Source organism: Myxocyprinus asiaticus, chromosome 45 (genome assembly GCF_019703515.2).
Source record: "Myxocyprinus asiaticus isolate MX2 ecotype Aquarium Trade chromosome 45, UBuf_Myxa_2, whole genome shotgun sequence".
Lineage (NCBI taxonomy): Eukaryota > Metazoa > Chordata > Actinopteri > Cypriniformes > Catostomidae > Myxocyprinus > Myxocyprinus asiaticus.
This window is the reverse complement of record NC_059388.1, coordinates 19,830,479-19,855,597: the sequence shown is the minus strand read 5'-3', so window position 1 is coordinate 19,855,597 and position 25,119 is coordinate 19,830,479. Positions and strand designations below refer to the sequence as shown.

Sequence of the window (25,119 nt, the reverse complement as noted above, 5' to 3'; positions counted from 1 at the left end):
TATTTATCCCCTTTTCTCCCAATTTGGAATGCCCAATTCCCACTACTTAGTAGGTCCTCGTGGTGGCGCGGTTACTCACCTCAATCCAGGTGGTGGAGGACAAGTCTCATTTACCTCTGCTTCTGAGACAGTCAATCCGCGCATCTTAACGAGTGGCTCACTGTGCACGACACCGCGGAGACTCGCAGCATGTGGAGGCTTATGCTACTCTCTGCGATCCAAGCACAACTTACCACGTGCCCCATTGAGAGGGAGAACCACTTATCGCGACCACAAGGAGGTTACCCCATGTGACTCTAACCTCCTTAGCAACTGGGCCAATTTGGTTGCTTAGGAGACCTGGCTGGAGTCACTTGAACTCAAGACTCCAGGGGTGGTAGTCAGCGTCAATACTCGCTGAGCTACCCAAGCCCCCTATTTAGAGGTTTTAAGTTATAAACGTTGAAAGTATTTGTTGGCAGAATATGGTCTATGGGCATCACACGTTGAGCATTTTTGGACATCAACACCGCATTCCGAAGTTGTCTAGGTAGGCAGCTCACTAGTAGGCTTTGAAAAACAGCCACACTCTCACTTGTATCCTCTCATAGACAGCAGTGTCTGTAGTCTCAACTCCTCCCTCCTGCAGAAGCGAGCGGCACCTCCATTCAAACCCATCCAAACTCAAGGCATGAGCGTTTGCTCTTCCCCGCACAGCTGCTGCTGCTGATCACCTGCCTGCAAAACAAACTCTGGACCGTCGAGATTTACTTTATTCCCCTATTTACCTCCAAAAACGAGGCGGACTAAATAATTCTGGCCCTAAACACACACACAAGTGGTTTCCCTGACTGCAAACATGGCGAGTGCCTCCTACCACATCTCTAATCTTTTGGAGAAAATGACATCCAGCGACAAGGATTTCAGGTCAGTAGTGACGCACATGTCAAGATTGAGTGTTAGAGTGCATGCATGTGCATTTAGAAGGCCTGTGATTGTGTTAAAATGTTTTAAATAGAAAAGAGACGATCGCAGAAAGTTTTAGGCCGCGAATAGCGCGACTGTTGTTTAGCTAGTTAGCTTCGCGCGTCAGACAGCTTTAATTTCATTTTTAAGGCGTTTGTGGATGCTTGTAAAACAACAGTGTGCACTAAATGAACGGACATAGCTTGTTGATTGTCTTTGTTTGTTGGAATAGAAGCTGTCAAGAGTGTTTAAGAGGTTTATGAATGAATGTTAGCCGGTGGAGCTAGAGTGTTAGCCGAATAGCTTTAGCAGCTCGCCTTAATTTCAATGAACTCGGACTATTTTCATCCAACAAACTAGTACTTTGTATTAAACTATTTCCGAAACGTGCGTAAAAAGTATGCAAAATGACAATGCAAAATGGTCTGTTTTATGCTGTTTCCAACCTCGTGGCTAATGGTACTAGCGGCATTGCCTGCCAACTTGTCAGAGGTGTGCATGAAATGACTCTGTCAAACTAACTTTAGTTTAGGGTTTCCACGGTGTACGGTGTTACCGGTTTTACTCGGTACAAGGGACAACACCGGTGTGAAATATTATACCGGTGGAACATTATGAATGGAACTTCCAATATAAATAGAATAGCCTTAAATAAAGAATAGTTGCCAAATGAAGAGTTTGCAACCCATGATAAATGTTCCTATATAACGCATTGAAAGCCGTATCAAATTACACAGGCAGTAAAGTATGCGCACTGATAGAAGACGTGTAATTGCAGGTAGCGAATATAATGTGCATGGTGGGTAACTGTGACGATGTAATTGGATATTGTGATATATATCATGAAAATAATTTCTTGCATATCCCCCAGCCCTAAGAGGGAACAAAACAAATGTATTCACACATTCAATGTCATTACTCTTCCGAAGCAGCTAAACTGGGTCCTGGGATGAAAGGTAATAAAACACCAACATTAAACCCGCAACAACCCACAACGACGAAATACCTGATGGAGAGAATGCACAGATGAAGTAGGTTTGTTGCCAAAGAGATGTTGCCCTTCACAACTGTTGAAAAGCCATCTTTCAAAAAGCTGAATAATACACATTTTAATTGCACTTCATTTTTTTCAGTTTCATTTGAATTGTTTGTTAAAATAAATAAAAGTTTGAAATTAAGCTGCCTTGAGTTATTGTGTAGGCTGTTGGTTAATGAAAATGACCCCATAGTACCACTTAGCGTTCAACCAGCGGTAATACCAGTGTTAGTTGGTTTGAACTTGAACACCGCACCGGTGTGAAAATTGATACCGTGGCAAGTCTACTTTAGTCATAAAGTCTTTAATGTAGAGCGATCAGGATCTCTATGTAAGTTCAGTACTTTGAGCATGTCAAATATGCCACTTCTGACAATGACTATTCAAGTAGGAAAAGGTTTTATAAAAAAAAAAAAAAAAAAAAAGACTGGTCAAGGAAGCATATTTGTAGGATTTACATCCATTTCCAAGGTGTTAATCAATGAATGAACAAATGTAGAACTCCTCGTAATGTTCTAAATGTCAATGCAGATTCCCCACTTGCTTATTAACTTGTCACTCTGGGGTCTGACTTTGATCTGAACATGGTTGATATGCTATCAAGTCTAGTCTAGCACTGGGAAATTGTTTGCTTTTGCAGTTACATTTTCTGAGTGATCAGTAATGCTACTGTATTGTTGATTGTGTTTTTTTTTTTTTTTTTTTTTTCTTGCAAGGGGGATTCCCTTCAGTGATGTAAGTTGATATATTCAACAGCTGCTGTCTTGAGGTTAAAGGTTTATCAGTTTTTTATCCAGCAGTTTTGAATACTAATATGAACACGAATACTTATGCAGTCAACGGATCAGATTCCCAGAGTCTTTCCTGCCTGTCATCCATGTCAAACTGCTAGCAGTTCTCATTCCAGCTCTTTCTAAATTTCACAAGACTACCCCCTGGGAACATTTTGCTTACACATCATTTTAGGTCTTCTCTGTGCGTGTGTGCATGAGTTTGGGCTGGCCTTTTCTCTCTCACCCCGCTCTTGGAGCGTATGCGTCTTATGCATTATTCATTCTTTCTTGAGCTCTCGCTGGAAAAAAAAGATTCAATGCCTTCAAATATATGCCAAAGCAGCCACACTTAGGACTATGTGTGTTTTTGAGATGGCACATAATGAGGTATGCAGAAGGTTTTCGCTTACGTCAAAGATAAGGTTCAAGTGCAGTGGCTTTGATGTTGGCACCCAAAGACAAGATTTCATTTTAATCCACTCCAGTTTGAGCTAAGAAATGGATTATGAATTTAGCAAACCTTGACAAGTGAGATGAAAAGGCAAAAATGCTTCACTCATCCTGTTAGTCTGACAAAATGCCTGCTAGCATTTAGGACTAGCAACCGCATACAGCTGGCTATCACCTTGGGGCTATAGGCAAACAGAGTTTTTCCATGCAAAATGGGTAATTTTTCATTTCAGTCTGTTCTGTTAGTGCTGAAATTTTGCTAAACATCCCACTTCCTTCTATCCCATCACTATGCCCCATTCACACCGCCAGCGACACACAACAAAAAAGCAACAAGATATCATTCATTTTCAATAACCTAGTTTCCATCCACTTTTCACGCTGTTTTGTGATCAACAAACAGAAAATGCGTAAAAAATTCTGCTTGTTTCCATTCAAATGGCCTTTTATCGATAAAAATGGTGTGCATGATGACGTCATGATTAAACACTGTTGCGTAAGTTTTGGTTTATTGCAAAAGAAATCTACCTTTAACCCGTTTCCCTACAGAAATGTGTGTATATCGCTAATTGTGTAGGCCATACCTTTCGCCTCCAAGATGTCCCTAATTTTTTTCTCCCGAAGTCTTTGTAAAATGGGGAGAGTATTGAGACAATTCATTGAAATTAGCCAGCTTACTGTCATTTTAATTAAAAAAATAAATGCAATCAGAAGAGGAGGAATTGCAAATAGCAGTTGCCCTTCTGATAGGACTGTAATATTGGTCCTGATGTTGCGCTTATCGCAGGTTGCCACCGGTTCCAACCCGAAAGCGAATCGTCATGGCCCTTTTCAAGCTAGTAACCTGTACCAAGTAGTGGGGGAAACTTTAGGTCTTGGTATAACAACCATCCATCAACCATTCATATGCTGTGTGCACAGCTATTAAAGAAAAATGTATGCAGCATAATGTCAGGGTTTCCTGATATTATATGTATGATATATTCCTGATGTTCAATATTTTGAACAATCATCTAACCTAAAGCTTCGCCGTCACAACTGCATTATGTCCCGCATATTTGTCCAGCAACTTTTAATGACCTAAAACACCAACTGAACTTGATTGTCATCTAAAATTGATTTTAGCGTCATAATGCAATTTACATTTTCTAAAGAAGCTCAGCAAATGCGATCCGAGGTAAAGAGGGTTAGATTTCAAATATCTAAAAGTTCTAAAATGTTCAAAAGCTAGTTTTCTGAAAGTGTACTCAACATTGGAAAAATAGTTCTGTTAGTTTATAGTCTTGAAATAAGTGTAGAACATTCTGAGAATGTCATTCAGCTGACTATTTTGTCTATAGGGTAAGGCTAATTTAAGTTTATGTAAAGAAAAGGCAATTATATAGGCCTAACAATATATAATTTTTTTCGTTTAGTAATTTATTTATATTGAATACTTTTTTGTTTGGTAATTTAATTTAATACAGGGAATTTTGCCGGCATTTTTTCAAAAGTAAGGTAAACAATAATTTAGTGTTCCAAAAAAGCACACTGAAGCTTTTCTCCTAGTATTGTGTATTTATTTTTAATTTAAAACATCTTTGTGCACAGAAATTGTTTTTTTTTGTATTGTGGGCTAATTCCATGACTGCGTATATTATTTTTAATGGTGTGGAAAAGCAACTTTAATAAATAAATGGATAACTACCACAATTAAATTAATCACAAAGAGTGGCCATTCATTTGATCTGCATGCACTTGTTGATGACAGGGGCATGATATGAGATATTTGTGTTGGCACGCCTGGAAGTGTCATGACGCAGATGTGCTTGCAGCATCGGATCTGTGCAGGTATGCCGTTAAGACCATTCAACATTTTTGAACAGTGCAAGTAATGCTTCATGTACTATAAATTGGCTTTCTAGGATGTATACCTTGTCGTCATGATTAACACAGGCTAACGATTGGGGTAAATTCTGTCTTGTGACACTACATTTTTGCGTTAATGCCAAGTTTCCAAACCAGTATTTTGCGACATTTGAAGTATCAACATAGAGTTTATGTGCTAGAGTTAAACAAAAAAAATTATGTCGACACGTGAAATTTTAGCGATAATTTGTGTTTCCATCAGCTATATCGGTAAACTTTTTGATGCACTACACCTTTCGTTGCAAAAAACCCTTAGATGGAAACAGTTCATGAAAGCAGAGCGTCTTCCTACGAAAAGAGCGACAGAGACCATTGGCGACATGATGTGGGCGTGGCAAGTGACAACAAAGTTGAGAAAAGTTTAACTTTTATGCAAATGACAAGCAACATTCGGTAGTGAATACCAATCATGGTGAAGTCAGTGGAGCTCACTTCATCCATCTCCTGTGAGATAATGGTGTCAACAGCAAGACAGAGAAGTTATAATATTGTGAGGGATTTCACTGTTAAGTATCATTTGTCTGTAACCACATACATATAATAAAACAATGATGTGTGAAAAACCATATCAGAAACTGTCAGCATTCTGAGTGAGTTTGAGTAATATATTAATAGATCATTAATCTTGTTCATGATATGATGCATTGAGCACTGCTGCATTTATAATAAAACACTTTCACTTGCAGAATGTACATTTTTATAGGCAAGAGAACTGCTTAATTATCAAATTAGAATGACGTGTCAGAAATTGTCTGCATTCTGTGTGTTTAATTCATACGCTGATAGATCGTTCATCATAAAAATATGATGCAATAAGCACTGCTTCAGATTATATAAAACACTCCCCTGCAGACTGTTAATTTCTAGAGCCAAGAGAACTTATTCCATGTCAAATTAGAATAACTTAATTTTTACCGGCAGTACATCTCAACTGTGATCAGACTTTCTAAAGCTATGGCCAGTTGTGCAGTCCACAAATAATGTTAAAGCGACAGCAGTAGGAACGGCCACTAATGACATACAGTGCTATGAAAAATTTCCTGATTTCTTCTGTTTTTGTGTATCTCGTACTAAATTTTCAAAAATTCAAGCAAAATCTAACAGTTTACTCAGATTCCAAGGCAATCTGAGTAAACACAAAATAGAGTTTTTAAATGATAATGTTATTTACTGAAGCAAAAAAGTTATCCAATACCAACTGGGCATGTGTGAAAAAGTATTTGTCCCCTTAGTTACTAAATCCCCAATTCTATGAAACTGCATTCATAATGGGGTTCAGCTGGACTAGATACACCCAGGCCTGATTACTGCCAACCCTGTTCAATCAAATCAGCATGTAAATAGAACTTTTTCAGTAGCATGAAGTTGGCTAAAAGGTCTCACCCAGTAGCACACTATGCCAAGGTCGAAAGAAATTCCAGAAATGATGAGGAAAAAGGTAATAGAAATACATCAGTCTGGGAAGGGTTACAAAGCTATTTCAAAGGCTCTGTGACTCCAAATAACCGCAGTGAGAGCCATTATCTTCAAATGGACAAAACTTGGCACAGTAATGAACCTTCCCAGAAGTGGCCGACCTTCCAAATTTCCTCCAAGAGCACAGTGACGACTCATCCAGGAAGTCACAAAAAAGCTAAGGACAACATCCAAGGAACTGCAGGCCTCTCTCGCATCAATAAAGGTCACTGTTCAAGACTACACTATCAGAAAGACACTGGCCAAAGAGTGGTGAGGCAAAAACCACTGCTAGCCCAGAAGAACATTAAGTCTCGTCTGAATTTTGACAAAACACGCCTTGATGATCCTCAAACCTTTTGGGAGAATTTTCTGTGGACTGATGAGTCGAAAGTGGAACTGTTTGGAAGACAGGGGTCCCATTACATCTAGTGTAAATTAAACACAGAATTTCACAAAAAGAACATCATACCTACGGTCAAGCATGGTGGTGGTAGTGTGATGGTGTGGGAATGCTTTGCTGCTTCAGGTCCAGGGCGACTTTAAATAATTGAGCATAACATGAATTCTGCTCTCTACCAGAAATTCTAAAGGAGAACATCTGGTCATCAGTCCGTGAGTTGAAGCTCAAGCACAACTGGATTATGCAACGAGACAATGATCCAAAGCATAGGAGTAAGTCCACCTCAGATTGGCTCAAAAGAAGCAAAATGTCAGTTTTGGAGTGGCCTAGTCAAAGTCCTGACTTGAACCCAATTGAGATGCTGTGGCAGGACCTTAAACGGGCAGTTCATGCTCAAACCCTCCAGTGTGGCTGAACTAAAGCAGTTATGCAAAGAAAAGTGGGCCAAAATTCCACCACAGTGTTGTGAAAGACTGATCTCCAGTTATCGGAAGCATTTGGTTGCAGTTGTTGCTGCTAAAGGTGGCACATTAATTTTAAGGGGGCAGTTAGTTTTTCACATGGGTGATATAGGTGTTGGATAACTTTTTTGCTTCAATAAATAACATTATCATTTAAAAACTGTATTTTGTGTTTACTCAGATTGCCTTTGTTTTATGTTTGTTTTTGTTTGAATTTGTGGAACAATTTAGTATGAGAGATACACAAAAACAGAAGAATTCATGATCAGCAAATACTTTTTCACAGCACTGTACAGTTCAGTGACTAGCGACATCCAGCAACAATGTCCCGTTTACAATATGTGAACAGGGCTTAAGTGTGTCACTGTCTAGGCCATCAGGAACACCTCTGGAAAGTGTCCTGCAACTACTAGTCATTACTTGGATTGTTGGAATGTTTCAGACCTAAAAGTCAAAATGAAACCGTGTTGCTAATGCATTTGAATTCCGTAGTGTCATGTGTTTCCAAATGAAAAAGGTATATTGAACTAGAAAGAAATATAGGACGGGGCTTGGTTTGATCCATTGATCCAAAACGTGTATTAGAATCAGAAACATCAGAGATTTTAAATTGAGACGTCTTAAAATTTCTGTACACACCATGACTAAGGGCTTCTTCATTCCCTCAGATTCATGGCCACCAATGACTTGATGTCTGAACTGCAGAAGGACTCCATAAAGCTGGATGACGATAGTGAACGGAAGGTAGTCAAAATGATCCTAAAGCTCTTGGAGGACAAGAATGGTGAAGTTCAGAATCTGGCTGTAAAATGGTACGAATTTTGGCATCATTTATTTCAGTCTTTCTGTGCTGATGCTGTCAATTTGAAACATCTCTTGCCTAATGTGTTTTGAGTTTCCCCTTCATTTTCCTCTTTATGAGAAATTGATTTGTGCCATAGTTATTTAGTGAGAGTGGTCTTTATATTTAACCTAGATAGTTTTGAAGGGATTGCATGATGAATTGCCTGCAGTAATCTCTGCCTTTGCTTGATTTAGTCTGTACTGAAATGCAAATTTGCTTGCAGTGTCTCCTAAACCTGATATCAGTTCAAGTCGTCTTGCGATTTGATTAACATAAACTGACCTAATTACTTCAAAGAATTAAATCTTTATGTACCATTTTCTAGTAAAGTGTCTAGAGTTTATTTTTGCAAGAGATCCAACCTATTAATGCTTTGTAGATAAAAAGACAGCATTTTGTAGATTGCCTTAAAAACCTTTGTTTCTTGTTGCAGTTTGGGCCCACTTGTCAGCAAAGTGAAGGAGTACCAGGTTGAAACCATCGTTGATACATTGTGCACAAACATGTTATCAGATAAGGAGCAGCTTCGAGATATTTCCAGCATTGGCCTCAAGACGGTGATCGGAGAGCTCCCGCCAGCATCCAGTGGTAAAACCACATGTTTTCTCTGCTTATTGTTCCATTGGTATTAGTGCAAACATTTCTTAAGCATTTTTCTCTGTCATGTGTTAAAGAGGACAGAGAAATCCTTCTCATATGAAAGGAGCTATTTTTGAACTTGTATTTACATTTATTTATTTAGCAGAGGCTTTTATCCAAAGCGACTTACAACTAAGGAATACAGCAAAAGCGATTAGTCCTTAGGAGGCAATAACATGAGAAATGCTGCAATAGAGAGATTAAGATTGCTCAGAGAAGTACAAGGTAGGGAGGAAGGTGAAAGAATGGAGTGAGAATTTGTTTTCGTTTTTTTAGGAAAAAAGAAGTGCTTAAGATGTTTCTTGAAAGTAGAAAGAATCAGCTGCTCGGGTGGAGTTCAGAAGGTCATTCCACCAGCAAGAAACGGTGGAAGTGAAAGTCAGAGAAAGTTTTTTTTTTTTTTTTTGCCTATGTGAGATAGCACCTCATCTGCTGATTGCAAACTTGTTGAGGGCACATAGACTCGAGGTAGTGAGTGTAGATAATCAAGGATTAGGAACAGCATGAGTGTGAGTAAATAATGACAATTTTCATTTTTGAGTGAACTATCCCTTTAAATCCATGTTTCTTTTTGCTTTAGGCTCTGCTCTTGCTGCTAGTGTTTGCAAAAAGATTACAGGCCGCCTCACAAGTGCTATTGCCAAGCAGGAGGATGTGTCAGTTCAGCTGGAAGCATTGGACATCATGGCAGACATGCTGTGCAGGTATGTCAGACCAGCTATGTGATGACTGCTTCTTTTGTTAGGACCCAGTTGTGTTCTTAAGAGCGTATGAGTTCCTGCCAGGTAAGTTCTTAAAGTTTGTGCATACTTAAAAGTGCATCTCCCCTATGTAACATTAAGGATGTCTCAGCTCAGTGAGCTGAATATACATTTGGCTTGTCAGTTTAGATGCTGGCTTTCAGCTCTGTTGTTCGCTCATGTACAGACTTTTGAATGTGATGTTGGTGAATGAATTGTAAGAATGAGAATGGTGAGAAGTGTCTGTCCAGGGTAAAGACTAAATGTTAATTTAATGCAAATTAAATTATTAGAGCTGTGGTTAGTGCACATGCTCCAGACATGTTTGGCCGTGGTGCTCATGTGGACGTTGCAGGTTCGAGTCTAGCCTGCAACATCTCATTCTTCTCTTTCCTATAATGTTCTGCCATTCTCCACATATGTAGTAAATCATCTGGGTATTCCATGCATACAGGTAATTTGCAAACTGTGCACAGTATCTATACTATATACTGCAGAAATAGTAAGAGTAGTATGGTAGTATGCTATTCCGAAAACATTCTTGGCCTGATAAACAGGACAAAACCCAAGAATAGTGGTCAGTATGTGGCCTCTCCAATGAACCCTTTGCTTGAAAATCTGACATTGTTTGTGTTCATTCATCCAGACAAGGAGGCCTCTTAGTGAATTTCCATCCTTCCATTCTGAGCTGTCTGCTGCCTCAGTTGACGAGTCCTCGCCTGGCAGTGCGGAAGAGGACCATCATTGCCCTGGGACATCTGGTCATGAGCTGCGGAAACCTGGTCTTTGTGGACCTCATCGAGCACTTGCTGTCCGAGCTTTCACGCAACGAGTCCATGTCAACCACACGCACTTACATCCAGTGCATTGCTGCCATCAGCAGACAGGCTGGTCACAGAATTGGTGAGAATTTCCAATTGTTGCAGACCTCTAATTTAACTTAATGTATTCAGAGTTCAAGACCTCATTTCAGCTACTCCTAAGTGCTGAAAGCCGTTTTAGTGAGCACTTGTTGAAGCCATCAGCTATGATCTTCTCAAGACAGCCATTCGTTTCTCACTGATCCTGTAATTTGGCCTCTGCAAAAGCAAACCAAAGCCATCTTCAGAGGTTTTTAATGAAATTGGTTAAATTATTACAATAACTGCTTTGAAGAAGACACAATATTTATCTACAGTATTATCAATATATATCCACAGCATTTGTGGAATGATCTACCCTTCGGTATTGCATTTGACTGCAGTGCTTCATGGTTTGTTTATGCAGTCTTGGGTCCTTTATTATGATAGAAAATGTTTCACTCAAGATTGAGGTCACCAGCATTGACAATGAATCTTGATTACATTTTACTTTACGATTGCTTAGATTGATTAGAAGTTATTCAGGGCAAGATACACTGTCTTTCATTGTTTGAAAGTTTGGCATTGACGTAAAGGATTTTAACGTCATTTAATTGATTTATTTCTTAATTTTTTTTAATGGTTCGTTAAGCATTGGTATACATTTAACAGGTAGTTCTGGTCCTCTAATTTGATTGGACAAACAGTGTTCCAAGAGTCTGTGCGTTGCTCTATGACACAATGTTTGATCCTGCTTTTGAAACTATACATTTTCGGATTAAATATAAAACAGATGGGCATGTTGTGTCTAAAATGAAAGTTACTTGTTTTGTTGTTTATAGAACTGTTGTATAAAAGTCATATCGCACTAAAAATCATGCTGGTACCTATGAACAAATTATTCAGTATTACAGCACTCTTGCTTGTGTTGATGGGGGGCATAGGCTTAAAGTCAACTCTCCTTGAAGTTTGACCGAACAGATTGCCAGAATGAGAGGAGATGGAACAATCTCCAGTTTGGTCGTTATTACCTGTCACCTTGTCATCCACGTTATCCCATTGCTGCGCTGTCAAGGCAAGCCATTTGGCACAAATGAAATGAAGTGAAAAGTCATTTAGGTTTGCTGCTGTGGTGCGCTGTTCCCCCATCAACCAATTATCTCTCACGTTTGATGAAACAAAGACAGCTGGAATTAAGATGCGCTAGATTACTTCAGTAGAATGCACTCAAAGCTATTTTGCAGCTATCTTTTGCGCTACTGTTTTACGTTTATTTCCATTTTGAGATTATTTCAGTTGTGCTAAAAACTGAAAACAGTTCTCCAAAGTCATTTATATTTCTCCATGGAATATTATTGCAGTTTGATGTTACATCTTTGCTACCCAATGTTTGTGTAGTGATGGTAATTTAATATAAACATGCTGGTTCCATCTCTGCAGGTGAGTACTTAGAGAAGATCATCCCATTGGTGGTGAAATTCTGTAACATTGATGATGATGAATTGAGGGAATACTGCATTCAAGCTTTTGAGTCTTTCGTAAGGAGGTAAGTCTACATCTAATGATAAATGATACCAGTCAATGCTTCCCCTTTGAAACTGTGGATACCTCATGAAGTTGGTTGAGAGAATGCCCAGAGTGTGCAGAGATGTAATCTAGGACAGTGTTGGCTACTCTGAAGAAGCTAAAATAAGAATAACAAAATAATGTTTATTTTGTTGAATGTTTTTGGTCACTGCAGACAAATCAGACGATTTTGCTGTTATTCTAAAATGTGGAAAATAGAAGAAAAAAAAAAAGATTAGGTGTGTCCAAACCTGTGACTGAATGTGACTATATGTACATTTCAAAGTTTTTAAATCCTTAAACTTTTACAGCAGTTGTGGGAGCATTTCACACATATAGCATTTGCCTCACATTTTCACTTCTCTTGGGGTTAAGTGGTCTTGTTGAGATTGATGTTTATTTCATAATTCACAGCAGGAATATAACAATGTGCATGTTATTAATTTTAATGACAACTGTGTTTTCAGGAATATAAAATGTTCTCTATGTACACTAGTATTCCCAGTGGATGAGATGAATATAGCAAATGAAAAACTATAACCTTGAAGCTTTACTGTTGCAGCCTTTCCATGACTTTATGTGAATTAATTGCATACTTACACGTAATGCAAACTCTCTTCCCTCTGATTCCCAGGTGTCCGAAGGAAGTCTACCCACATGTCCCAACAGTCATTAGCATCTGTCTGAAGTATCTGACATATGACCCTAACTACAACTATGACGATGAGGATGAAGATGAGAATGCCATGGATGCCGATGGTGTAGATGAAGATTACCAAGGTACGAGGCGGGGCTCATTTATCCTCTCTCTCTGAGGGAAGAAGGATTTATTCTCTCTCCATACCCAAACAGTTCAGTTTAGCTGTAAGTTATCAGCTTGGATTGTGAGCTCTGGTGTGTGTCGGCCTCTGCTTTCAGAGTCAAAATCTCGTAACATCAAAAACCCTGTTTTTTTTGTGGGAATCTCGCCCCAAGATTAACATGGGAAATTAGGACATGAAAAGTTAGACATCTGCACAGACTTTTTGCCAGATCATCAAAAATCAGCTTGTTATTTGAATTAATGAATGGTGGCGATTGCTCAAGTCTCGCAGCTTTGAATAATGCCGAAGTCTTCATAGCCAATGAAATTGGCTCTAAGATTGCTTTTGTGTAAGACAGATTGTCCTGTAATGTCCAGACAGGCTAAAATGTTTGCTGCCCTTTTGTCCTATTTGCCATATAAGGTATATTTCAGTCAACCAGGCACATTTTCGCTCACTTAAATGCATGTACAGAGCATGTTATGCCTAGTGTCTCTGAGAGCGGTTATGCATTTTAAGCATCTCTGAAGAACTAAGCACCATTAGTGCTCTGAAGCACAAATAAGCGTAAATGTACTCAAAATTGCATGCAACAGAGAAAGTGTTGGGATGAAGTGTCTCTTGTGGAAGCATAATTGAAGAAATGTGGGTTGCTGCACTCTAGAATTTGACAGGAGCAGGCCATAATGACAAGCCCCTCTCCAAAAGCTTGAGTTTGAGATTAACTGTCTGAAAAAATCTGCCTTGATGACTTTGGTCTTTGGTTTACTTGATCCTTTCTGGCATCAGTGAGTTTTATTCTCCGCCTTTCCTCGATTGTCGTTTTCATCCATAAATCATATTAGTACCTATTTGCTGTTTTCTTCTGAATAATTGATTGTGCTGACTGCACACTAGCTTGTAAGCAGCCTTGTGGCTTACAGGTTTTGGCAGCAGATTTGAGGGAATGTTTTTTTTTTTTCTCAGAAGACCATGCTTCAGAAATCCATGCTGTGTATGTTACTGAAGAACAACATTTCTGCCCCATATATTGCACATTGTCCTGAGTGTTGACAAATATTTTAAGTACTGTGATCTTGGAAACAAACTCTACCCTTGCTGCGCTTAAGTTCCTACATACAAGATCAGAAAACGTGATGTACATTGGTGAATTTGGTTGGAAAAATGTAATGCATTATGCAATTCCAAATTTACAAAGATAGAAAGTGTTTTTTTTTTGTTTGATTTTTTTTAGGGCTTTTGCTAAATGAAGAGCAAAGAAAGCACACTAGGTGTGTAAATTATGCTTTATTTATTTTAGCTTTCTTGTTTTGCCACAGAGAATTATTGGAAATGTAGCTTGGTTGCACAATCCTGTCACCTCATAAACTGTTTTCATCAATATTCATTAACAGCCTATAAAATGTGTACAAACTAAATTGTACAGTCAACATTTACAAATATCAATAACAATTAGCTCCCAGCATTATTGATTAGGGCTGCAACTAACGATTATTTTGATAATCGACTAATCTAACGATTATTAGAACGATTATTCGGGTGATTATTGCAACGATTAATCAGTAGCTCTAAACCGATAAGAAATGCACAGTGACATATGATTCAATAAGTTGCCATCGCATTATAATCTAGCTGCATTAAGAGCGCGCACTCGAGGGATGAGTGTCCCCGCAACAGAGTGTACCTCAGTGGGTGCAGTTTCAATCTCTCCCCCTTAGATCGGGACACTTCGCGCAACTCATAGAAGAGGCGCTGACCGCACAGAGAAATGCCAGTTTCCTTATTTTAACTTTAATAAAGCCATAACACATTAAATATAACTGCATTTAAGATGTAACGCCGGGGTGTTTCCTTTAAAGACGCTCGACATGCAAGTTTTGCTTAAGCTGAGCTTCAGCTCCGACTCTGCTTATTCCACAACAAGAGTGCTTCTGTATTTACTTATTTTGTATTTTTGCATTATAATTCCCTCGTACTTTGCGATCTACATCACCTAAAGCTGTGAAAGTTTAGAGTGCGTCTGGACTGTGAGATGTGTTTTCTTCCTCTCCTCTGTCAGGCGCGAGCTGCATTGCTGCTCTTGTGTGCAATCATTAGAGTTTCATATGATCTTATGTTACGTTAAGATCAAACGACTATTCGACAACGGAAATTTTTGTCGACAATTTTTTATTGTCGATGTTGTCGACTAATCGTTTCAGCCCTATTATTGATTTATCAAAACAGCCCCAACTCAGAGATTTGTGTCTCTAAGAAAATCCAGAGTTTCCCCACTGGTAATTAAGACAGTGTGGTAGCATTCATGCGTGCTTATCTTGTAAATATAATCACTCCAACATGACTGGAAGGCAGCAAAAGACACATACAGACATAGTATGCTTTCTATTGTTGCTATTAATGATGTTGATGCTTAGCCCTGTAAACAGTATGCATCATAACTGCTAGACTTGCAAGCAGTTGGATTATGCAAATTAGCGACTAATTCATGTGACCCAACAGGAAGTGATGATGAGTACAGTGACGATGATGACATGAGCTGGAAAGTGAGGCGGGCGGCAGCAAAATGCTTGGACGCCGTGGTGAGCACACGGCATGAGATGTTACCAGAGTTCTACCGCACGGTTTCACCGGCACTCATCGCCCGATTTAAAGAACGGGAAGAGAATGTAAAAGCAGATGTGTTCCATGCCTACCTGTCACTTCTCAAGCAGACACGCCCGGCCCAGAGCTGGCTCTGTGACCCAGATGCCATGGAACAGGGGGAAACTCCTCTCACAATGCTGCAAAGCCAGGTAGAGAAAGATACACTTTTTTTATTTTTTTATCTGGAACAGCTAGTTTACACACAAATGTGTTTAGGTGTAGATTATGGCCTATGCGTGTTTCCTCACCAAAAATGTCCTTGCACCACATCCTAACCAAGTGTGACATGACAAAGCCTCAAGCCATAAATCCTATTTTCATCCAAATTTATCTGATGCTTGGATTCTATTTTAATCTTGATGTGCTGGATAGCACCGCCCACAGTGAAATCGCATCAGTTCAAAATGATGCTCCACGTAGTTACATATTAAACACCAATTATGTTCTGATTGGCTGTTTAATTTTTCTTTTGTCTCTTCATGCATTCAGTAAGGACAGAAAAATGACTTGCTCTAAACTTAATCTTGCCTAGTTTGGATAAATTCAGTGTCTGGGTTCCCATAGTCATTGAAAATCTGCAAATGTCAGGGAATTTTAGAACTTTTCAAAGCCTGAAATAGTATAATTTAATTTAAGAAAAAAACGTCACTAACATTTTCATAGTGAATATCCAGTTTTGCTAAGCTGTGAAATATTTAATCAGCTATAAATTGCCCTTTGTGAGTGCAAATGATTTTTAAAAATCACCAATGACTGGAAATTCATTGGTCACAAAGTGTGAGAACCCTAGAGTGTTATCAAAGCAAAAGACGTCATGCAACACACTGTGAATTCTATTTGGAGACAGTTATTAATAAGAATACTGGTTCCTTCACACTCTTGGGCTCCCTTATATCTTAAGTTTATTAACAGGGATTGTGATGACAATATGGCATTTGTGGCTTTACAGGTGCCCATGATAGTGAAAGCATTGCACAAGCAGATGAAGGAGAAAAGTGTTAAGACAAGGCAGTGCTGCTTCAACATGCTGACAGAACTTGTGAACGTGCTGCCAGGGGCCCTGACACAGCATATCCCAGTTCTTATCCCAGGTATGTGCCACAGGCAAGCTGCAGCATGTTAAAACAGAGTCATTCCTGCTGTGATCATATGCTTAATTCTTTAACAAAAAATGTATCAGCATTACCTCTGTGACATTTAAAAAAACACCAAAGGGTAAACCTTGAAATATTAGCTCCCTTTGAGTGGAACATCTTATGTAGTCATTATGTGAATTCTTTCCCCATATTACCTTTTTTAGGATTTAGTTTTTTGAATTCACATTTGTGAAATTTATTGTTTTCGTTTTTTGTTTTGTTTTTCTATCTAGGAATCATATTTTCTCTCAATGATAAGTCAAGCTCCTCTAACCTGAAGATAGATGCCCTTTCCTGCCTGTATGTGATCCTGTGTAATCATCAGCCTCAAGTCTTTCACCCCCATGTTCAGGCCATAGTGCCGCCTGTAGTTGCTTGTGTAGGTGATCCCTTTTACAAGATCACCTCTGAAGCCCTGCTGGTTACCCAGCAGGTGGTCAAAGTCATCAGGCCCCTGGATCAAACAGATGCTTTTGATGCTTCGCCCTACATATCTGACCTCTTTGCGTGCACCATCAAAAGGTTAAAGGCAGCTGATATTGACCAAGAAGTTAAAGAGCGAGCTATTTCTTGTATGGGGCAGATTATTTGCAATCTTGGTGATAGCCTTGGAGCAGACCTACCGGGAACTCTCCACATCTTCCTAGAGCGTTTGAAGAATGAGATAACAAGGTTGACCACTGTCAAAGCTCTGACGCTTATAGCAGGATCACCACTGAAGATCAACCTGAGGCCCATCTTGGGTGAAGCTGTTCCCATCCTGGCCTCATTCCTGCGTAAGAACCAACGAGCACTGAAGCTTAGCACACTGGCTGCTCTGGATATTCTGGTCAAGAACTACAGTGATAGTGTAACACCGGCCATGATTGATGCTGTGCTAGCGGAGTTGCCACCTCTTATCAATGAAAGCGACATGCATGTCTCCCAAATGGCTATCAGCTTCTTGACCACGCTTGCAAGAGTCCACCCAGACACGCTGTCCAAGATAAGTGGCTCCATTCTGGCTGAACTCATCGCTCTGGTCCGTTCACCGTTGCTGCAAGGTGGCGCCCTCAGCGCCATGCTGGAATTCTTCCAGGCTCTTGTAGCTACGGGAACTGCCAGCTTGGGCTACATGGACCTGCTACGTATGCTAACAGGTCCTGTGTATGCCCAGAGTGCAGCTCTAACCCATAAGCAGTCCTACTACTCCATCGCAAAGTGCGTGGCCGCTCTGACTCGTGCTTGCCCTAAAGAAGGCCCTGCAGTGGTGGGGCAGTTTATACAAGATGTGAAGAACTCCCGCTCCACTGACTCCATCAGATTGCTGGCTCTGCTTTCCCTGGGAGAGGTCGGCCATCACGTTGATCTCAGTGGCCAGCCAGAGCTGAAGACCGTCATCCTGGATGCATTCTCTTCAGCCAGTGAAGAGGTAAAATCGGCAGCCTCATACGCATTGGGGAGCATCAGTGTGGGAAACCTCCCGGAGTACCTGCCCTTTGTTCTGCAAGAGATCTCTGGTCAGCCCAAGCGACAGTACCTGCTTTTGCACTCTCTCAAGGAAATCATTAGCTCTGCCTCAGTGGCAGGTCTCAAACCATATGTGGAAAGCGTGTGGGTATTGCTGCTCAAACACTGCGAGTGTACAGAAGAAGGCACAAGGAACGTGGTAGCGGAATGTCTGGGCAAATTAACGCTCATTGACCCAGAGACTCTTCTGCCCAGGTTAAAGGGCTATCTGTTATCAGGTGATTGCCAAACTCTGCCTGCTTAAAATATATCAAAACTTTCTTTTCATTTCATGTTTTATATTAGTACATGGAGGTTTTAATTTACAAACTGTCACATCAATCCCTTTGAGTTTTGATTGAGATTTTCTCTTTTCTTTCCAGGATCATCTTATGCCAGGAGCTCTGTAGTTACGGCTGTTAAATTCACAATTTCTGATCACCCACAGACAATTGACCCCCTTCTTAAAAACTGCATAGGCAAGTACTTTTTAATCAGAAATTTCTCAGTTGGTTTCTATACAGACATATCACTGTTCTCCCTTCCTCTTCAAGTTATCGAGATTAAGAATGCTTTTACATTTTTAGTGTCCAAGAGTTCAAATTTGCACCTACATTTCTGCGTATAAATTTTGATGCAAATGGCCTATAAATAACATTTCTATTAAATTTCAAGCCATGCAAGTTAAGTGCACAGAGTGGTTTTAATTTACACCCAGGTTTTCCGCTATTTGTATTCTTTCGCAAAACATACTTTTTCAGATGTGTTTTTTAATCATTATATTGTAATTTGCCTACAATTTTAGGTGATTTCTTAAAAACATTGGAAGATCCAGACCTCAATGTACGAAGAGTTGCTTTAGTTACCTTCAACTCTGCAGCGCATAACAAACCCTCCCTTATTCGAGACCTGTTGGATACAGTTCTTCCTCATTTGTACAATGAGACCAAAGTGCGCAAGGAACTTATCAGAGAGGTAAACTGCTCTTTCTCCAAATCATTTTGCTGTTTTGTCTCGGCTTTAAGTCTTTTTTCTTTTAAAAACCCAGAGCTCAATTACATTTGTCTCATTCTAGGTTGAGATGGGCCCATTCAAACACACAGTGGATGATGGTCTGGACATTCGGAAGGCTGCATTTGAGTGCATGTATACTCTATTAGACAGCTGCCTTGATAGACTTGACATCTTTGAATTCTTAAACCATGTTGAAGATGGGCTTAAGGACCATTACGATATCAAGGTAAGACATCATGCCATGAATCTTTGAGAGACAGGCTTTTTGCCTTGCAGATCAGGCAATAACCATAGAAGGTGAAAGAGTGAATTGATTAACAAAGAATCAATGTGTGGGCATATCAAAGACATAATACATAATGCATTGACAACAGATGAGATGGTCCAACTTTATTTAAAATCTAATTATTACTAGGTGTTTTCATATGATTATGAAGCCAGAGCATTAACTACCATTTTAATACAATTCGGTAAAATCAACTGGAGAAAATGCAGTATTTTCTATTTTATGTAAGAATTGTTTGCCCACACTTAAAGCTGGAAGTTTTATAGTTACCTTCCAATATATCTATATTATATAGTGGCTATGGACTACATAAAGTGGGTCCATAAGTGTTTTCGCAGAATCATAACTCATAATAAAACTTCCTCTGTTATTTGTTTTCTCCATTAATTTCTTTGTAGATGCTGACATTCCTCATGCTGGCTAGATTGTCTACTCTGTGTCCCAGTGCAGTGCTACAGAGGTTGGACAGACTTGTAGAGCCACTCAGGGCTACATGCACCACAAAGGTAAAAATTCAAACAGTGTACATAAACACAGAACAGCCTCCGTTTGCTTTGACAACAGTAGAAGTAAGAGATGTGGCATAGTGTTTAGCACACATGGTCTGACATATTGAGCTGTGGTGCTCATATTGATGAAGCTGTATTTACCCCATTTCTCCTCTACTGTCCCCATCAATACAAGTGGCAAAGTGGTCAAAAAGTCAAAGTTGTGGCTTAGCAGTTAATGGTTTAATACTTTGAGGCATGGTGCTCAAGTGAGTGACATGGGATTGAGTCCAGTCCTGATCAACTTCCCTCCTTTTGTCTCCATTTCCTGTACCGCAAAAAAAAAAAAAAAAAAGCTTAAATAAGGCAAAAACTAAATCATTATACAGGTGCATCTCAATAAATTAGAATGTCGTGGAAAAGTTCATTTATTTCAGTAATTCAACTCAAATTGTGAAACTCGTGTATTAAATAAATTCAATGCACACAGACTGAAGTAGTTTAAGTCTTTGGTTCTTTTAATTGTGATGATTTTGGCTCACATTTAACAAAAACCCACCAATTCACTATCTCAAAAAATTAGAATATGGTGACATGCCAATCAGCTAATCAACTCAAAACACCTGCAAAGGTTTCCTGAGCCTTCAAAATGGTCTCTCAGTTTGGTTCACTAGGCTACACAATCATGGGGAAGACTGCTGATCTGACAGTTGTCCAGAAGACAATAATTGACACCCTTCACAAGGAGGTTAAGCCACAAACATTCATTGCCAAAGAAGCTGGCTGTTCACAGAGTGCTGTATCCAAGCATGTTAACAGAAAGTTGAGTGGAAGGAAAAAGTGTGGAAGAAAAAATGCACAACCAACCAAGAGAACCGCAGCCTTATGAGGATTGTCAAGCAAAATCAATTCAAGAATTTGGGTGAACTTCACACCCTTCACCTCTTTTCAGATGAGAGCAAGTTTTGTATTTCATTTGGAAACCAAGGTCCTAGAGTCTGGAGGAAGGGTGGAGAAGCTCATAGCCCAAGTTGCTTGAAGTCCAGTGTTAAGTTTCCACAGTCTGTGATGATTTGGGGTGCAATGTCATCTGCTGGTGTTGGTCCATTGTGTTTTTTGAAAACCAAAGTCACTGCACCCATTTACCAAGAAATTTTGGAGCACTTCATGCTTCCATCTGCTGACCAGCTTTTTAAAGATGCTGATTTCATTTTCCAGCAGGATTTGGCACCTGCCCACACTGCCAAAAGCACCAAAAGTTGGTTAAATGACCATGGTGTTGGTGTGCTTGACTGGCCAGCAAACTCACCAGACCTGAACCCCATAGAGAATCTATGGGGTATTGTCAAGAGGAGAATGAGAAACAAGAGACCAAAAAATGCAGATGAGCTGAAGGCCACTGTCAAAGAAACCTGGGCTTCCATACCACCTCGGCAGTGCCACAAACTGATCACCTCCATGCCACGCCAAATTGAGGCAGTAATTAAAGCAAAAGGAGCCCCTACCAAGTATTGAGTACATATACAGTAAATGAACATACTTTCCAGAAGGCCAACAATTCACTAAAAATGTTTTTTTTATTGGTCTTATGATGTATTCTAATTTTTTGAGATAGTGAATTGGTGGGTTTTTGTTAAATGTGAGCCAAAATCATCACAATTAAAAGAACCAAAGACTTAAACTACTTCAGTCTGTGTGCACTGAATTTATTTAATAGACGAGTTTCACAATTTGAGTTGAATTACTGAAATAAATGAACTTTTCCACGACATTCTAATTTATTGAGATGCACCTGTACACCCTACCAGATTTGCTCATATAATTAATAGTGCTCATAATGAATTTATGATTATGGAATCGGTTCATAATACACCTGTTCTTTTCTAGGTAAAGGCCAACTCCGTAAAGCAAGAGTTTGAAAAGCAAGATGAGCTCAAACGATCAGCCATGCGAGCAGTGGTAGCCCTGCTAACCATCCCAGAGGCCGAGAAAAGCCCTCTAATGAGTGAGTTTCAGTCTCAGATCAGCTCCAACCCTGAGCTGGCCACCATCTTTGACAGCATCCAGAGGGACTCCTCCAGCGCCAATATGGAATCCATGGACACTAGTTAAACGATGACGACAACGTGCCCGTCACCATCGCTCCCAAGAAAATACACAAAGATAACCAACCCTGGGGGACCCTTATATTGTTCCATGCATTGCACTGAATCCAAAAAAGGAGGAAAACAAAAATCTAAAATCAAGAAAAGAAAAAAAAACTTATAAAAGGACAGACATTCATTCTCTTAATCTTCAAAGCATACTACCACATACTTTGTGTTTTTCTATAAACAACAGGAAATTGTTTCAGTTGTTCACTGTTCTCCATTCCTCTCCCACCACTTTCTTCCTTTTTTCTGTTCATTTTTATAACTCCAGAGGCTACATAAGTACCTCCAAACGCAGAGGTGCAGAGCTAAGGGACTGTCTCGGTCACCTGAAATTGACTGTGTAGAAATGGACCACAATATTTGAGTTACCATGGGAGATTAATTTACATTCTAGGCTGCAGATGACTCAAATCGGGATCACAGGGGTAAACAATAGCAATCAATGAGTTTGAATGGTTAAGGACCATTTTTTTGTCATGTTTCTTATCAGACCCGTTTTATTAGGTTTTTGTACAATTCAAATGTCATCTCTCCTCCTTTTTACTGTTGACAACTCAAGTAGATAAGAGCGAGATAACAGTCTTAGATATATCCTGATGAGGTGTGGCGTAGTTAGAGTATTGAATGAATGATTATTTCTTTTCACCATTGAATTTTATTACATTCCCATTGTCCGAAAAATTACGAGTCATCAGCTTGTCAGGGGTCCATAGAAATGAGAACTCAGCTGCACATTATTTGCGTAATGTTTTGTTTGGCTCAAGCAAATAGAGGTGAAATATGACATCAAACATTGTTATGAGGAAATATTTGCCCTGTATGAAACGCACATATGTGAATAAAATGAGTGGAGAATACTCTCTCTTCAGGTACTGTATTCTGAAACTGTAAGGGTGTTGCTTGGACTATTTAGATCTGATGGGTTGGTAAAAAATACTGACTTGTTTGAGGGGCTCACCTGTAAAATTGATTGGAAAATTTTCAGTGAGCTAACTTTATTTACTGCGATCCTTTCAGTGTTGTGTAGGGTACAGTTCTCCAAGAATTTCTGAAAATTGATGTATCTAACAGCACCGTACATCTCAACATACAGCAGAGCCACCTGTGAAAGGAGTTTGAATTCAATGCCCTGGAATCCACAATGTGTAAAGTACACAATCTAGGTTTATTTAGTCATTTACACACTGCATTTTACTTCCATTTGGAGTGTGACAGTACGGCAACATTGTTCAGTAAGAAATCAATAAAAAGGTCCATTGCTGCCTGCATCCAGTGTCAATTCATGGTCCTTCCAGTGCAGTTTCAACCATCATTGTCACATCAAACACTATCTTCAGATGGGCAGAAAGAAAATAATATCAAAAACAAATATTTGTGTGTAGTCCGAACAGAAGAAAAATGCATGCATGCTGAAACTTAGGTCATTACTGTGATAACTGATGTGAATATATTGGAAATTGACTACACTATCTAAACTAACAGATTTGATGTCATCACTTGCAAAACGTGTCCAGTCAGTCCTACCGATCAGATTTTTCTAGGAATAAATCAGATTTGGGTGCAGTGTGAACGAAGCTGTAGAATCTTTTACTTTAAAGTTTGGTTTTGTTCAACAATACGTAACAATCAGCAGACAAATGTCACTTTTTTTCAGAAGCTGATGTGGGTGTGAATTATAACCACAACATGTTGGAACTGACTTTGTGCAAGCAGAGAATTATTTTATGATTAATGATAATGAGATGAACTGGTCAACTCTGATGTTTAGCCTTCCGACAGTCTGTGTTAATCATTAGAAAACAAAGCAGCACTGCAAAGGTCATCGACTCCATTCATGCATGGCGAACAAGCCCTGGCAATTCATTTTTATAAGCTCACAAAGACTTAAAAATATCACTGTGTCAGTATGCCACAGAGGACAAACACATCCTAATCTAAGGGCAGAAAAGTCTTCTTAAACAGGCCTTTGATCAGCTTCTAGGCTGCTGGAAGCATGAAAGTACATTAGCTATGTTTGTCGTAGCTTAAATGAACCCACTCCCAATTTCCACGCTAATGAGTCATACAAATGCTATTAAAGCCCAATTTACAGCAGCCTGATTTGCATCAAAGGTGCAAGGACTAATGCACAGGGATGATAGTTTGCTCATCAGGACACATGTGGGCCGCCATACTAACCCCATAAGGTCTTCTGTGTTAACAATAATTTTAAAGATGTCAAACAGGTTTCACCATGGCCATGGCCACATCTTTTGAAGTATAGGTCTCTGCAGAACAATAATGGATGTTTCCCAAAGCTGTGGGCATTTTAAAAACTGGGATGGGCATTTCTAAACTATCCAATGAAACTAGGGAATCTCAATGTACTGTAGTAAGCAAATCGTGTAAAGCGGTTGAAAAACGCCCATCCCGGTTTGAAAAAGCCCACTGATTGGGAAAAGCCCATTTTTATTCTGCAGAGACATAAGTCTCCATCTTTTTAGTGATCATCTCTAACTCATTCAACTGTATCTTATAAATCTGACTTAAACATTAAGGTGAGACCTGTAGAAGTTTAGTAAGCAAGCAAGCTCTGCTAGAAATAAAGAAAATTCTAGTTCCATAGACTTGTGTACGTTTTTTAGTCAATAATTTCCTGTGGGTTTTTATAATGGCAGTTTTGGATTTATGAGTAAAATAAGGTTTGTGGTAAACATTACTTGAAGATAAGTGGATTTTTTGTTCTACAACATAAATTACACACTTTCATACCTCAAACCAGAATTTTGAAGCTGCCGTGCTGTTGCTTTAATGCAGCTTTATAATTCATGTTTTAGGTATGAGTGTGTATAATTTATGTTGTAGAACAAAATGTCCAGAAACCTTCAAGTAATTTTTACCACAGACCGTATTTCATTTGGATTTTTATAAATCCAAAACTGCCATTATAAAAACCCATTGGAATATTATGAGGGAACCCATGGCTCGATAATGCTAATTCTCTTTTAGGTTTTTGGAGTACAACTTGAACAGCTCTAAAAGGCATTTGTAGGTTAATTTTCTTGAAAAA

General features: G+C 39.3%; 1 protein-coding gene across 4 annotated transcripts; it reads left to right on the top strand.

Annotated features, from left to right (window-relative positions):
- Nucleotides 1-605: 605 nt before the first annotated feature.
- LOC127434955 (cullin-associated NEDD8-dissociated protein 1-like) lies at nt 606-23,338 on the top strand. 4 transcript variants are annotated; one of them, XM_051688005.1, is made up of 18 exons: nt 606-906; nt 1,875-1,976; nt 2,698-2,716; nt 4,955-5,034; nt 8,100-8,243; nt 8,709-8,863; nt 9,495-9,618; nt 10,301-10,557; nt 11,934-12,039; nt 12,694-12,839; nt 15,362-15,654; nt 16,455-16,596; nt 16,875-18,368; nt 18,513-18,608; nt 18,935-19,104; nt 19,205-19,369; nt 19,828-19,935; nt 21,805-23,338. In XM_051688005.1, the coding sequence occupies exons 2-18, from the start codon at nt 1,972-1,974 to the stop codon at nt 22,027-22,029; spliced, it is 3,729 nt and encodes a 1,242-aa protein (XP_051543965.1). In that variant the 5' UTR covers nt 606-906; nt 1,875-1,971; the 3' UTR covers nt 22,030-23,338. The 4 variants fall into 4 exon arrangements, with proteins under 4 accessions (XP_051543965.1, XP_051543966.1, XP_051543968.1 ...); XM_051688006.1 differs by lacking the exons at nt 1,875-1,976; nt 2,698-2,716; XM_051688008.1 differs by lacking the exons at nt 2,698-2,716; nt 4,955-5,034.
- Nucleotides 23,339-25,119: the final 1,781 nt, after the last annotated feature.